This window comes from Typha angustifolia, chromosome 1, assembly GCF_048772165.1.
Source record: "Typha angustifolia cultivar Huaian chromosome 1, ASM4877216v1, whole genome shotgun sequence".
Taxonomy (NCBI): Eukaryota; Viridiplantae; Streptophyta; class Magnoliopsida; order Poales; family Typhaceae; genus Typha; species Typha angustifolia.
The window spans coordinates 3536129-3550493 of record NC_133239.1 but is presented as its reverse complement, the minus strand read 5'-3'; the positions used below and the strand labels follow the sequence as shown (position 1 = coordinate 3550493).

Sequence of the window (14365 nt, the reverse complement as noted above, 5' to 3'; positions counted from 1 at the left end):
GTCAAGCATAGAGAAATATACTCTGTGGGTCGCTTTGCTTATACGTTCGGTTGCAATAGCATCACGTCCGATCCGGAAGATCTCGGCCGTCCGATTGACGATCATGGTCAGGATTATTCTGCGAGTCACACCACACGATCTTATCCTGGCATACGAGTGGACTATTTTTCGGGGCCCCACCTATATCTTTGCGTCTAGTTATAATTTATAAACCCCAAGGTTACGGCATTCCATTGGGGGGCCGACATGCATGTGATCATCCGCCATGGAAACTTAGTCGTCCAACTCCATCCAGTTCTTAAGGGAGATTTGGTTGTCACTGGATCAATTAATTCCCCAATAAATGATGTTAGCTGCCACTACCACCACCTCCTCATTAATTACTACTGATTAATTTACTCTTAACTCCTTTTTTTTTCTCCTCTAAAATAAAGGTAAAACAGTGATCGGTGTGGTTAAAATTAATCATGTGATAATTGTGTGTTATGTTTTTAACAAAAAAAATTAAATTAACAGCTAAAAATAAGTGTTAGAGAGGTTTTTGTATAATTAAGTTGGTCAATGTGAAAATCCTAGCTTAAATAAATATAGGGGGGGGGGGGGGGGCTCAGGGTGGTTTTGGTACTTTATCAATATAATAATATGATTAGAATAGTCATATATGATCAATCTAATAATCCTTTCAACGTTTCTCGCGTTTCCAATTGGCATTAGATAATAAATAGCACGAGAAAAGGAACTTGTTACATACCATTCACGTTGCTCATGTAGAAAACGAACTCTCTTTTCATACACGAATTCCAAATATAGGAATTTCACGGTGGCTTCGGGCTTCCTCATTTACACACTTAAAAAGTGGATAGATTCCTTCTTTGTGTTTAGAGCTACTATTATTTTTCAAATAGACCCCTCATTTGTTTTGAATTATGTAAGGCAACAGCTAGAGTTAATTCTACATATCTAACTTATAGCAACATGGATTGCAACTTGTTCCTATAATTCATTAGTCGAAGTGAAATAGTAATTACAGTAACTATATAAGGATCACTGAGTTTACTTCATTTGCACTTGCCGTGAAAATTATGCAGACAAATCGGTAGATGGGAGCAGCGAGAGACATAGTCAAAGCTCAAAAAAATAAGAAGAAAATGTTAGTCAATGGTTTCACATAATTTTACCTGATTTCAGTTGGAAATTTTTCCTTTGCAACAGCTAGATGAACATCAAGAGCCACTGTCACATTCCACAGGAAAGACCAATATTTGAAGGCAGAATATCCTCTGCAGCCCTGGCTGTAGAGAGTTCCTGTAGTCAGTATGCATAGGCTGATTCAGCCTTCACATGATTTAGCAGCCGATTGTAAGGTGCAGTTGCATATAAATCAGTAAATGGATAGCTATTGTGTGAAAACAATAATTAATCAACCCTCTTTGCGTGAAAAATGAAAATAGTACAACGACTACCAGCAAATATAAACATCACCAGATGGTAAACCACCACAATAGTCTTAGAAACAGCAAAAGCGGACGCAAACACTAAAGATCAATCAGAACATGAGCAAAAGGCACATTAATTGAACCTGAGAAGCTGGATTATACTTATATTTGATCCATCTCTAAAGCATATAGCTGCAGCAACTTTCAGCAACATCAAATATTCACTTGCCTCGGGCACTAAGGTATGATACACTGCCAGTAAAATTTGTCTGAGATGTCGAGCTAACACATACTTTAATTTCAAAATATACAAACCAAATTTGCATTTCATTACTTCAAGACATATAGTAATATGTACATTCTTCTCTTTCCAGACTGATCAGCCACTACAAAAATTCAGTCAGGTTCCTAGTAAAGTTCTATCAGAATGCTGCACAGATAATAATGTGTCCATTATTTATCTCTTTTTGTAGTTTCATTCAAAGGGAAGCTTTTCTACTAGCAGCACTAAAGGTGGTTTCCTGCATGGTACATGGAGTATGTAAGGAGATGCACGTCCCAGCCAAAATATAAAATCCACCAGGAAGAACTGGATGCCTAACTTTTCTATGCTTTGACTACTTCTTGAATTCATATTCCTGGAATAAATTACTGATAGGGCTGTTACCTGCGGTTCCTGGTTTTGTCCAGTGAGGTAAGACTCTACCAGAATTGTTCCACTTTGATCCATCATTCTGCATGTCATGTCCATCCAAATCAAGATCCATACAGCGGTCATCATATGTTGATATACTTACAGTTTCTGATAGCCCCTTTCCAGTCTTCCCTATCTTTGTTACACGTTTTTTGTGTTGAACAGCGCTCTCCGAAAAGTCATCATCATTAGCATCTGGATTAATGCCTCTAGAACCTCTTCTCCTCTTTACTGCATCCATATTCTCATTGCTGCTGCTGCTGCTGCCACTGCTCTTACTTGTCTTTTGGTACTCCCTAATGGTAGCTTCTATGGTTTCAATCACCCGGTCTCCATACTTATTTATCTTCGCCCTGGGTCAATTTTTAAAACTCAGTATATATCAGTTACAGCTGAGAAATTGCTGGAAAAAGTTGTCCTTGTAGCCAACAAAATTTAATTCAATATGTTACTCCTTACTTGCCAATGCCGCTTATCTCCAGAAGTTCTTCTTTGGTCCTTGGAACTCTTTTGCTAATCTGCTGTAGTGTTGCATTTCTAAAGTTGAAAAATGAATTGTGTTAGAGGTCATAATACCTTGTACTGTCAGAAGGATGCCGAAACTGTATGCGCATATCCACATATGTTCCTGTGTATGTGCATGCACATATGCATAGTGGAGGAAAGTGCTCACCCAAATATATGGTATGCCATAACCCCCTCACCAGCCTCTTTAACAAGCATAGTTCGGAGCATGCGCAAAGCCGCATAAAGTTTGGCCGATAGATTCTAAAATAGAAGAGCCCTTTAGAATCAAATTTAAAAAATAATATCAGACAGCAAATACTAATACACCAAAACAGCTGATGCGAGCTATTACTAGGTCCACTTCATCTTGTGCTTGACCATTCATGCCAGTTTGTGGGAGACAAGACATTTCTGGAAGTAATGAACCCTTTGCTGGTGTAACCTCAAGTTTGCTAATCTTAGATGCCTTCGAAGGAGCAGGGAACCTACAAGATAGCAATGACCTTCATATCAACAAGTTGCACATGTCACCATTTCTAAAAATTTTAAGAACGGGCATGAAAGTTGATAATGCAATCTTATAAGAGGCACTTTAGAGTCAAGTTATAACCTTAATATGATATGGTTGTTCTTGCTTACTCTAGAAAGAGAGTTCTCTGAATTTTGAACAGTAGTGTCATACCATGCCCATTGAAGCTCAAATCAATCAATTATGGTGCATATATAACTCTACAAAACCTTAAAAAGAAAAAAGGATCATACGACAGCCTACCAAAGGAAGTTTCGTACTTCAGAGTTTACATGCGGCATATCTTATACACGGCTTATCTCTGCACACTCTAGGCTGTAAATAAAATATATTTACTTCTGAACTAGCCCTTTGTCTTACTTGCAAAGTCTTACTAGTTACCTTCTTCTTGGCATGAGGTTTACAAGTAATCTATAATTACAAAGATGCTTTGTTTGAACTTCTCATGGAAATCATACTGTCTCAACAGTCCTAATTTTCTCCATAAGAACTTCATCGTGATCTTTTATTCTAATTAGATTGTGAATGTATCACTCATTAGCAAAATATGTCTGAGTATCACCCATCACAGATCTACAATTAGCAAAAACCAGGGCGATTGATATACTAATAACTACAAGTCTCTAGTGACTCATGAAGTCATGATTGATCAGTCTTCAGAGCGCAGAATGTCCCCTAAAAAACTACTAAAGGGTGTCATAAAAGAACGAGACGACAAACTTTAAATTGTCATAGATGATCTGCTGGGAAGGTTGATCCTTTTGTGAAGTCAAACCCCTTATCCACACTTAAGAAAAATCTGATCCTTCATAAAATGACATAAGCTAAACACATCTATAGCAGAAGGCAAAGTCAGACCTCACAATGATGGTTTGGTTGCCAGAGCGAAGTCTTTGACCTTTAGATTGATTTACCTGCTCAAAACAAATGGCATACATTGATGCTGACATATAATGAGGAATTACAAAGCAATATACTTGAAAAGAACATAAACAATCTCTTCTAGTACAAAGCTAAAGCTTATGAAGTAGACACTTTTTTTATCACCTTCAAGACAGAAGATACAGATCCATATATGTCATTTTTCTTTACATCCTCCATGAGAATATCCTCAATAACTAAGTGACGAATTATTCTGGATGCTTCGCCTTTGGCAAGATGTTTTCCAGCTCCATGAAGACTTAGAGTATCATGTCTGTGCTTCTTAACCTATGTTATAGAACCAAAGAAATGGGTCATATAACAGGCACTGCATTGAAATGTATCAATTGGATATGTCCAAGTACCTACATTCTGGCTCATGGAACCCCTGTATACTTCCAGAATATGAGATGTTGAGTACTGTTGGCCTGTCGATATTACTAGCTCAACCTAAAAAAAGGTACAACCAGAAAAGGAAAAGGTTCAGTCCACTATTATACCAAATGAAGTACCTTTATAATCCAGCGGTAAGTAGTTGCTATTTGCTAAGATAATTCACAACAAGGGAGGAGTAGAAATTGTATCCCGAACCAGTTGTTTTGCAATGTGAGTCACATCTTTCTCTACACAGCTCAATGTTTTTGCACAATTATCACAAGTTTTCTGGCAGTTTGCAGGATTAAACTTTTCACCAAAATGAACTAGTTGTAGAAGACGTCTGCAGTCAACATCATTTTCACAATAACTAACCTGTAAAGTGCAAACAGTCAAATTATGACATGGTAGAGAAAGTCTAACAATTATCTGGACTATTCTGGACAATTAACATTATTGTCTTACTGTACATACCATACGCAAAAGATTCTCAATGTTTGTTTCTAATACTCGGTCATTGTTGGCTAAAGAAGCACGTCTTGAGCCAGAGGCTAGAGGGCTTTGATCTACAACTCCTTGAGTAAGCATGTGCTTGACACGAATCTGCATATTTAGAAACAAATGGAGAAGCTTAGACAACTATGGAGAATAAGATATGAAAACCTGAAATAAAATCAAGGGCACTTTGACTTACATAGTCACTATAGTTGTAATACAAAATACAAGATGAGCGCTGACCATCTCTACCAGCACGTCCACACTCCTAAAAGATATAAGGATAAGATGAAAGGAAAACAAATTTAAGAAACTCGTCAGATTACCCTGCTCATGTTTTAACATTTGGCATATATGATACATCCACTTATCCAGAACTTAATAACTCTGAACAAGTCACCTGATGATAACCTTCAATAGATTTAGGAAGAGAGTGATGGATGACAAACCGGACATCAGGCTTGTTGATACCTGAAAATCACATGTTAGAGCATGAGATTTGCTGTATAATCTCAATTTCCTAATGTGGTAATCAAGGATACCCATTCCGAAAGCAACTGTGGCACATATTATGTTGATTTCGTCCTTGCTCCACTGCTTTTGAATGTAAGCTCTTTGAGAAGGATCCATGCTGCCATGGTAAAAGGATGCTTTGTGGCCATATTCCTGGAAAACCAAAATTACTATTTTAGCAATTGAAAATAACCATATAATACTTGAATATCACACTTGGTGAATAATTTTTAAACTAGACCAGTTCCATAGAGGGACACAGATTTAGCTGCATAAAACCTGGCAGATCTTTGTGAGAAGCAAAATAGGAAATTCTGTAGAATAAAGATGTTTACTATTGATTCTTTTAGGTCATCATTTTCTTAGCTTTAAAATTTGCCTTTCTCTAAGCCAGATACGGCTATGTACACGGAAAACCTATGTGGCATCAGAGAGACACCACCAACAAGATGCATAATATCTTGTTCATTGGTGAACATTTCTTATATAAGTGAAATGTAGGAAAACAACCTGCCATGCCCCCACCTCCTAACCATAGAAAGGTCAAATTAAAGAAAGTATAGTTTTGCAACTTTCTAGTCTTAATTTTGATAGGGGAAGAGTATGACTATAGTTTCAGTATGCAGTCTTACCTTTGAAGGTAATAGCTAAAGAATGCAGAAATGATACAAGAATAATGCTGATCTACATTATGTCAACTAGCTGTTGTACTCCATTACAAGAACTATTCCCGACAAACAACTCTCCATATAGCTTTGCACAATGTAGACATTCAAGTATTCAACAATACTCTAAAAATGGCAAACAACAAAATTGCCATGGTATTAGTATCTCTCACTCTACTTGAAATCTTCCAAATTTTGGATTGACAATGTAGGTGACAGGCTTATAATATGTCCCAAGTTAGGAAAAAGTTGTGTATATTTGCCAAGAGAAATTTGCCGATTAGCTTGAAAATTCTGAAGGATGGGCAAGATTACTGTCTCCTATAAGAAGATATCGTGCCATACATCATGGTTAATTATCTTTACATTCACGCCTCTTTGTAGTTTGTACGCATAATGGCTGCAGATATGCCTCAGTCATTTGCTATTCAAACTTCAAAGTTCTTATAGAGCCTCAAAAGCATAAGTCCTCAACATCAGCAATAAATCATCAAGAACTGTAAGCATAATATGGAATTTATCAGAATACTTACTCTAATTAAAACACTTAGTTCTAGCATTTTTCATTAGCACAAAAGTAATGGACTCTCCGAACTCGATTCTCAAGTTCATCTGAATTACATTCCCACAACACGTACAAAAGTTCAATTTCAAAGTTCCCTAAAGAGCTCCAGTCTGGAGGAACCTATCAGCGGTTGGACTTTAAAGCAGTAAAGTGAAGCAGAACTAAGTAAACTACATTCAAGAAGCAAGTTAGATGCAAGAACCCCACGAATAGATAGTTAAGCAGGACTTGTGAAACAAGAACTTCATGGGCAGAGTTTAAATGAAGGCTAAAAAGATCATATCATCAAGCATGATTTGTTGTTAAAAAAACTATTATAACATATGTCAAGGTATTTTTATGTCAATTACGTAAATAACCTGCAATTTTTCAGCCACTTTTTCACAGTCCATCCTGGAAAGACAATAAATGATGCCACATTCATCAAAATGGTTTTCCTTGATGAATTTATCAATGTCCTCCATACACTTTTTTGTCTTTGGCATGACACAGTACCTGCAAAAGGATAACTGGTGACCTAATGAAAGGAAAAGGTAGCAAGGTATCTCGAAACATACTTACCACAAGTTTGGGCGATTAAAACTCTGCCGGAAAATGATGCAATTTGCAAGGCCAAGAGCTTGCACAACGTCTTCCTTCACAAGAGCTGTTGCTGTAGCAGTCAGAGCCAGCACTGGAGTATTTGGGAACTTCTGTTTCAAGATACCTAGACCCTGAGAGTTTGAATAAACTATGTCAGACTATAGTAACTTGAGAGGTTCAAGAGGGAGCTAAAACAGAGGTTTGAGACATTAATTTTGGGAGGTTCAAGAGGGCGCTAAAGTAGAGGGTTGAGTGAGTCAACCTTGTTAGCTAAAACCATTAGAGAATGGTGTTTTTATAAAGAATTTTACATTCTAACAACCTCCTCTCACTTCCAGGCTTAAGGCATTTTGAGAGGCCTAATAAGTAGATTTGATTTAAATGAAGAAAGATTTTATATTTTAAACAGCAAATAGGTCTGACAGGACTCGAACTCGGGACATATGCTCTGATATTTTTTTATACTTTAACGAACCTGATAATCAGGGCGGAAATCATGCCCCCACTGGCTTACACAATGAGCTTCATCAATAACAATTCTAGCAAGAAATCCACGTGAATGCAAAGAGTCCAAGTGTCTCAGTAACACATCGCTCCTGTGCACAATCAATCATCTCAAAATCATATAAAGTTTGACGAGGCAACCTAAAGAATAAATAAATTTTCCAAGTGCTCAGCACCGGAAGAGGAAGAGTTCCCAAATATGAGACAATTCTCCTCTCAGGTGTTGAAGATATCACGTCCAATTAGATCTTGTAATGATGAAATATAATAAACTTTTTTGAATATATATATATATATAGGATTGCTATAAGAAACAAATCTTTTGTTATGCTAAACACATAAGGTAATCTTTTGTTATGCTAAACACATAAGGTAACCATGGCAACAACCAAGACTTAGCAACAAAGAGGGAACTGTTCCTATTAACCTCAGAATGAAAGTACAAGCTTATGCATAAAATATATAGAACTCAGATACTAATCATTGATGCAATATTGCCACATTAACATCAGGTACTCCCAGCTGAAGCTAAAAAGAAGACTTCCAATTCAGAAGCTGTCTGTAATAGAACAAAAGTGAGTATCACAACTGTAGATATTTCTAATTCAGTATATACCCTTATAAGGAAGAATCGGTGGCATACATGCATGGGGTAAATGTAAAATGTGAGAGAGCTACTATCTTAAAAACGGTTTGCCAACAAATAAACTTGTCCACAAGGACCACAACTCCATAATCTGACCTAGAAGGAATGTCAATTACCTCAAGAGAAGAAGAGATGCTAATTGCAATTTACTTAGCAAAAGTAACATATACACATAAAAGTATCATTGCTTCCTTCCAACAAAATTCCAGTTGCTAGGTCATATGTGCTGCTTAGTTTATTATTGGAATGCAACTGTTTACAAAATTGCACCTTGTTTCAGCTAAAATGCAGACTATCTTCAAAATTATGCAGAGTTGCAGACTTTACAAAAGAAATGGACATCAAGAGCCAGTAATTTTTTAACTGAATCAAATCTTTTTGATAGTTTGCGGTCACATTATACTAAACTATTCTATACTGTCTGGCTAACATAGAATGACCGAAATTATGCAGTGTTACCTGTATAGGTGCAAATTAGAAGTTTGCAAACAAGATGCTTATTTTCTCTGCATAAAGAGCTATTTAACAATAAACTCAATCACTCACTTAGCAACTTTTTCTGGAGTGACATATAACAACTTGTATTTACAGATGTCAGACATTAGTTCTCTAAATATCTCCTGCTGTTCAGACCACTCCACACTGGCACTTAGATAAGCAGAAGGAATATTTGCCTGCATAAAACAGTAAAATATATAATGAATCAGCCAAGCATGGCCACATTCTAAATACATACATAAATAGTACATTACCTGCAACAAGTGCATGATTTGATCCTGGATAAGTGAGACAAGTGGAGAAACTACCAATGTTATTCCTGGACTGATAAGAGCAGGAAGCTGCAAGACAGCTTGGCATAGGTTATAAAATAGAAGTAGGGGAAACAAATCTTATTCGAAGTGGTTACTGCTACCCTTTAAAGAGGAGGAAATTCAGTGAAGGAAAGAAGACAGTGCTGGACAAATAAATATGTTCAAAGTAAAATTTTGTTTGCTTCTTTGGAAGATTCTACCTGGAATTGATTTTTTAGAACATAATCTCCTTTTAGATGAGTTTGAGCATGAACACTACTTTATGTCCACAGCAGGATAAGATATACATTAGCAACTCTAAAGTTGTGTGTGTTACTGTATCCGCACAACCATATTCCACCGCAGAAAGGATGTTTCATAGATTACAGCAATTTGCATGGTGAATACTTGTACCTGGTATGTCAGGCTCTTTCCACCACCAGTTGGCATCAATACGAAAACATCATTTCCACTCATTGTGGCATTAATCACCTCTCTTTGATTGGGGCGGAAAGAGTGGTTTCCAAATACTTTTCTGTTGTTCGCCTGGACAAAGAATAAGTAGCGATAAATCAGACCAGGACACAAAGACATAGAAGCCAATGTGCTCTGTAGAATACTACCTCAAGTTTCTTTGTCCATGGAAAATCTGTACTCTTCCACCTTATATCTCCAGACCCTTCAATATAATTAATGTTAACATGCTTTGGAGTAAATACTTCTCTTTCCACAGGTGTTGATGGCACACCTAACCTATCTGTATAGGAGAATGGCACTGGGGAACTCCAAGTCCCTCCATACTCTGGTTCATTTCTTATGTGAACCTGAGACTTGAAACTGTCAGGATCTATTGCAGAAGCACTTACAGGGGTCACAGGTTGAAGCCTATGTGTAGCAGTTGTCGATGCCAATGAATGTGATCTCTCTCTTTCTTCGTCTTGAGTTAAACTTTGAGTATATTTCTCAAGCTGCTGGATCTGTTTATTTAGATGCAACCTAGAGCAATTCATAGACAGGGACAATAACATTGTCAATCCTACCAAACGAAATTTGTTCCTGAGAAATAGTATCAAATATATGGACACACCGCTCTTGACGAAGATCTTCAGAATGTTGGGGGCTAAGATCTGCAGCATTATCAAGAAGTTCATTTGATACAGCAATTAAGTGATCCTTCATCTCCTGCAGATGAGCTGCTGCCTCTGGGCAAAAAGCCAGCTGCATAGTTGAACATGATTTAATATCATAAGCAAAGCTATCTTCCTTCTGAATGAAAACAAATATGCACCTTCAAGCCATGAATGCATATTTCACATAGCTCTGCTGGCAAATTATCTTCTCTGGAACCCGGTATATTATTTCTATGACCAACTGGAGTGAAAGGCATACTTTTAGAAATTTTATTTGCCGATCCTTCAGGAGTGCTAGTGGCTTGATAATGTTCCATGACTATCTGGTCTACATCAATATTCTGACATGGAAATTGACTGGTGAGTAAAATAGTAAACTAAAATTGCAAGTAATTAGAGCTAAGAAAAATTATATAACATATTAATAAGAAACTCCTACCTCTAGAATGTGATCATCATCCATAGCATCTAGAAAATTATCATCAGCACAAATTTCACCATCATGCACAACCTGGTATTTTTTATTACCAATACAAGAAGAGGTGAACAACATTGATGCTTTAATAGAACCTGGTTGCATCTTTTTTAAATCTGAGGAAAACTTAGTACTGGTAGCTCTCATCAAATGATCTCTTCCATGATCCAAATTACCACCTCCATTATGTGGAGTACGCGTAGACTCACAAAATACTTGGTAAGAGTTTACACCTTCTTGAGAGGAAACTCCAGACTTTTGGAAGTTATTAGGATTCCCCTGATTTGCAGATGAACTTATGGCATGAGCCCAAGGATGCTCTGTTTTATGTTTCTGCACTGGAGCTGTTATTCCAGGCCTTAGATAATTCTTATGTGTAACCTGACTGTTGCAGAGAGCACGCCAAGCCTGTCAAAAGGGTTGTCTTCATTAGGACAAACTGAATCCACATCAATAGAAATGTCGTCTTGGAAACTCATATTGGCATGAGAATAATTCAACTGATGAACACAAAGAAGGCAAGAAAATAGAACTTGACTAAAAAAGGAGAGCAAACAAGCATATTAATCAAGTAAAAAAGACTAGTTGATCTTGAGAGCTTCAAGGTTAAAGCAACTTAGTGAATTCAGTTAATGGGTATAAATTGTGATGTTGTCACAAAGCTAGTTATCATTTTGGTGTCCTTTAAGCATACCTTATCAATTTGTGCACCTTGCAGCCTTTCAGGTCCTTGTATTGTACAAGCAATGTTCCTGAAAATGTATATCAAAGAAACTAATATATTAGAGGAGGAAAATGGGCCCCATGAAGGCCAACTTGTAAGTAGATTACATAGCATGACGCCCTGGACAATGTCTGAACAATTAGCCAGATTAATCAAGTTGCTTATAAGCACAGAATTAACTGCTCACAGATTCAGAGACAGTGCCTTTCTTTTCGAAGATGGAAGGTTGATGACATTTGGTCAATTTCACACAATTTTACAAATTATAACTGGTATTATGTTTCAAATAGATAAACTTTGATTAAATGAAATTATCATTTCTTCTTGATGGTGAAATATGTCTCCAAACATTTCTCATTTCTGCATGCACAATATGAGTGAAGTGACAAATAGACGTGTATACATTATGTATTCACAAGTAAATGAAGTGTTATTATTCAGAACATGCAATGCACCTATCTTTCAGTGTAATTTTGCATTTGTCAACAAAGATTGCAAGTTACATCTTTTTTTTTTTTTTGGTGTGGGTGGGGTTTGGGGGGGGGATGGGATGTTCAGGACATATCAGACAATAACACTCAGGCTTCAAGCAACATGAGAACAAGATCTTCAAAATTACCTTACAGCAATCATTCTGTCAGCACTTTCTGCGCGAGGCTTTTGTGTTGGCAAAGAATATAAAAAGCTTGAGCTCAAAAACTTGTCTTGACATGAGAAATTTTCAAAAGCTGCTGCATGATGCATCCAATTGATCTTGGTAGGTTTATCATTATGACTAGATCCCAAATTTAACTTGCTGCTTCTGTACATCCAACAACAGTAGGGTTAAATGTACACTAAAAATAAATGGATCGAGACATTCAACAGAAAATACAGGGGAAAAAGAAGACTACTAGTAATGGGTAAATCAACTAAAGTATGATCATATATCAACTGCCAAACATACATTGATAATACTTCCTTGGTCATCACTGAGGTGACTGAGCAAAGTTCATGGTTTTCAAACAGTATCACCTTCCCAGTTATAAATTACAACAAATAAATGACAAATCACCTGCAAGAAAAGAACTTCAATCAGTAATCAGTTAGAAGGTTTGGTTTGTTCTTTGTAAATATTGAGCAATTCATATAACCTATCTTTACTTACTCTTCATAGACGCAGAAGCTGCAATCTTGCAAGCAGTAAAGGTAAAAAGTTATCATCAATTTACATATGATCCTCTGGATTGTAACATGGTTTCAAGAAGACAAAGGATGAGAATATCAAAGTAACAACTGACAAGAATAACAAACAAGCTTTGCGTGATACAACAGGCAAAATTTTAAATTGCTAGAACCACGCAAGTGATACTTCGTTACTTACCTCATTAAATAACAATAAATAGGTAGAGCAAAAAGTTTTGGTTAGATGTATGTGTAGGAAAACATCAGTGTTTCCACGAATTTACTTTAGGTTTGACCAATTGATGGATTGATGATGTGCTATTTATCTTAATGTCTTATTCCCATCTTAGGCCACTGAACAAATAAAATCTAAATGCCACAGCGGACACTTCTTCCACCCATAATGTGATCTCCCATGCAACCTCTTGGTTCGTCATAAACAGATACCAGAAATACTTCAAAAGGAGAGATGAGAAAAAGGGGGAAGAAGAAAAAAGAGAACTTTTGACAGTACATCACTGGAAGTAGGTCAAGGTTTAGTTCCCACTCTCTTCACGCAACAGAAATGCATATTACCATTAGGAAGTGCAATAATAGAACCTAAGCATGCAATTTTCAGCTCATATCTCCTTCACATAGTAGTAATTGAGATTTACCTCCACCCAAACACACTGTGTCATAAGTTTTACAGATAACAATGTTAACACCAAGTAGCAAATTGATACTTTATTCAAAAAATTACGATGGACGCGTCATAACTATTGCAGTCTCATCCTAATATCGCTATAAATAATCTCAACCACAGTGCCTTCAAAATATCCTTCCAGTTTAGGCATTTCCTCGAGCATGTCACCCCCTATTTCTATCTAAATAGCCTTCCATCCGCTTCAAGTAGTCCCGTGCAAAATAAGTCAAGTTTTCACGAAGATCATGTAGATACTGCGATTCATTCATCATTCACACAGATAGGTAGCGGAATAAAGAGCATGGATGAAGTGATTGGATCAGAAAAGAGCCGTTACCTCGTGATCTGGGGCAAGTGGGAAAGAGGAATTAATAAACCCTGCAACCGTAAGCGATCGAGGTCGACGCTATCTCTCACTCTCACCCCCGGAAATGGAGAGGGGAACCGGATTGTCGGATAAGATCATTGGATAGGTGGGCGGGACGAGGGTTTCGGCTCTCCTCCTTTTTATTTGAAATGGCGCGGGGTATCGAAATTGAATCCACATCCGGTTATTTTTAAGCTGACCCGTTAACCCGAGACGAGACGCACCGGAAATCTTTACACGGGTTCGGGTTTTGTGTGGACGGGTTCGGGTTTAGTAAAATGATAAACGAGTTGACCCGTCGTTTTCTTTTCCTTATTTGTTGACGGGGGAAGTCGGGGGGAAGAATTTCCCTTTTTTGTTGCAATAAAATACTGAGAGAATCCCTAAGCCTCCGTTACCTTTTGGTTAAAAAAAGTTTATTTAAAAATATAAATTTTTTATTCTAGAATAATATATAAATATTATAATACTTATATATAAAAATCCAAACATTATTTATTAAAATTATATTTTATATCACGCATTTGATCCAATTATGAAGTTATCTCATCAATTTATTTTTATAATTGGTATTTATTTTGGTTCAGGTGTCAGGTG

At 36.9% G+C, this 14365-nt stretch overlaps 1 protein-coding gene across 3 annotated transcripts; it reads right to left on the bottom strand.

The window, feature by feature from the left end:
- Window positions 1-1123: 1123 nt before the first annotated feature.
- LOC140766645 (ATP-dependent DNA helicase Q-like 4A) lies at window positions 1124-13912 on the bottom strand. 3 transcript variants are annotated; one of them, XM_073106149.1, is made up of 27 exons: window positions 13739-13912; window positions 12499-12606; window positions 12172-12354; window positions 11523-11580; window positions 10793-11236; window positions 10512-10694; window positions 10311-10441; window positions 9847-10219; window positions 9638-9769; window positions 9185-9271; window positions 8979-9106; window positions 7758-7878; window positions 7262-7413; window positions 7060-7195; window positions 5500-5623; window positions 5358-5428; window positions 5157-5225; window positions 4937-5065; window positions 4679-4837; window positions 4457-4537; window positions 4214-4375; window positions 4025-4080; window positions 2990-3122; window positions 2804-2898; window positions 2590-2667; window positions 2104-2483; window positions 1124-1305 (listed from the first exon to the last, which is right to left on the bottom strand). In XM_073106149.1, exons 2-27 carry the CDS (start codon window positions 12519-12521, stop codon window positions 1175-1177), a joined length of 3819 nt encoding a protein of 1272 aa, XP_072962250.1. In that variant the 5' UTR covers window positions 12522-12606; window positions 13739-13912; the 3' UTR covers window positions 1124-1174. The 3 variants fall into 3 exon arrangements, with proteins under 3 accessions (XP_072962250.1, XP_072962259.1, XP_072962268.1); XM_073106158.1 differs by lacking the exon at window positions 1124-1305 and adding an exon at window positions 1539-1688; XM_073106167.1 differs by lacking the exon at window positions 1124-1305 and adding an exon at window positions 1701-1957.
- Between the last annotated feature and the right edge of the window lie 453 nt (window positions 13913-14365).

Coding starts and splice junctions, on each gene's coding strand:
- LOC140766645 (XM_073106149.1), bottom strand. CDS start 12,521: ATGACCAAGGAAGTATTATCAAT. Junction 2,899..2,989: donor CACAAGATGAAGTGGACCTA/GTAATAGCTCGC, acceptor CTTCTATTTTAG/AATCTATCGGCCAAACTTTA. Junction 1,306..2,103: donor GACAAAACCAGGAACCGCAG/GTAACAGCCCTA, acceptor TACTGACTACAG/GAACTCTCTACAGCCAGGGC.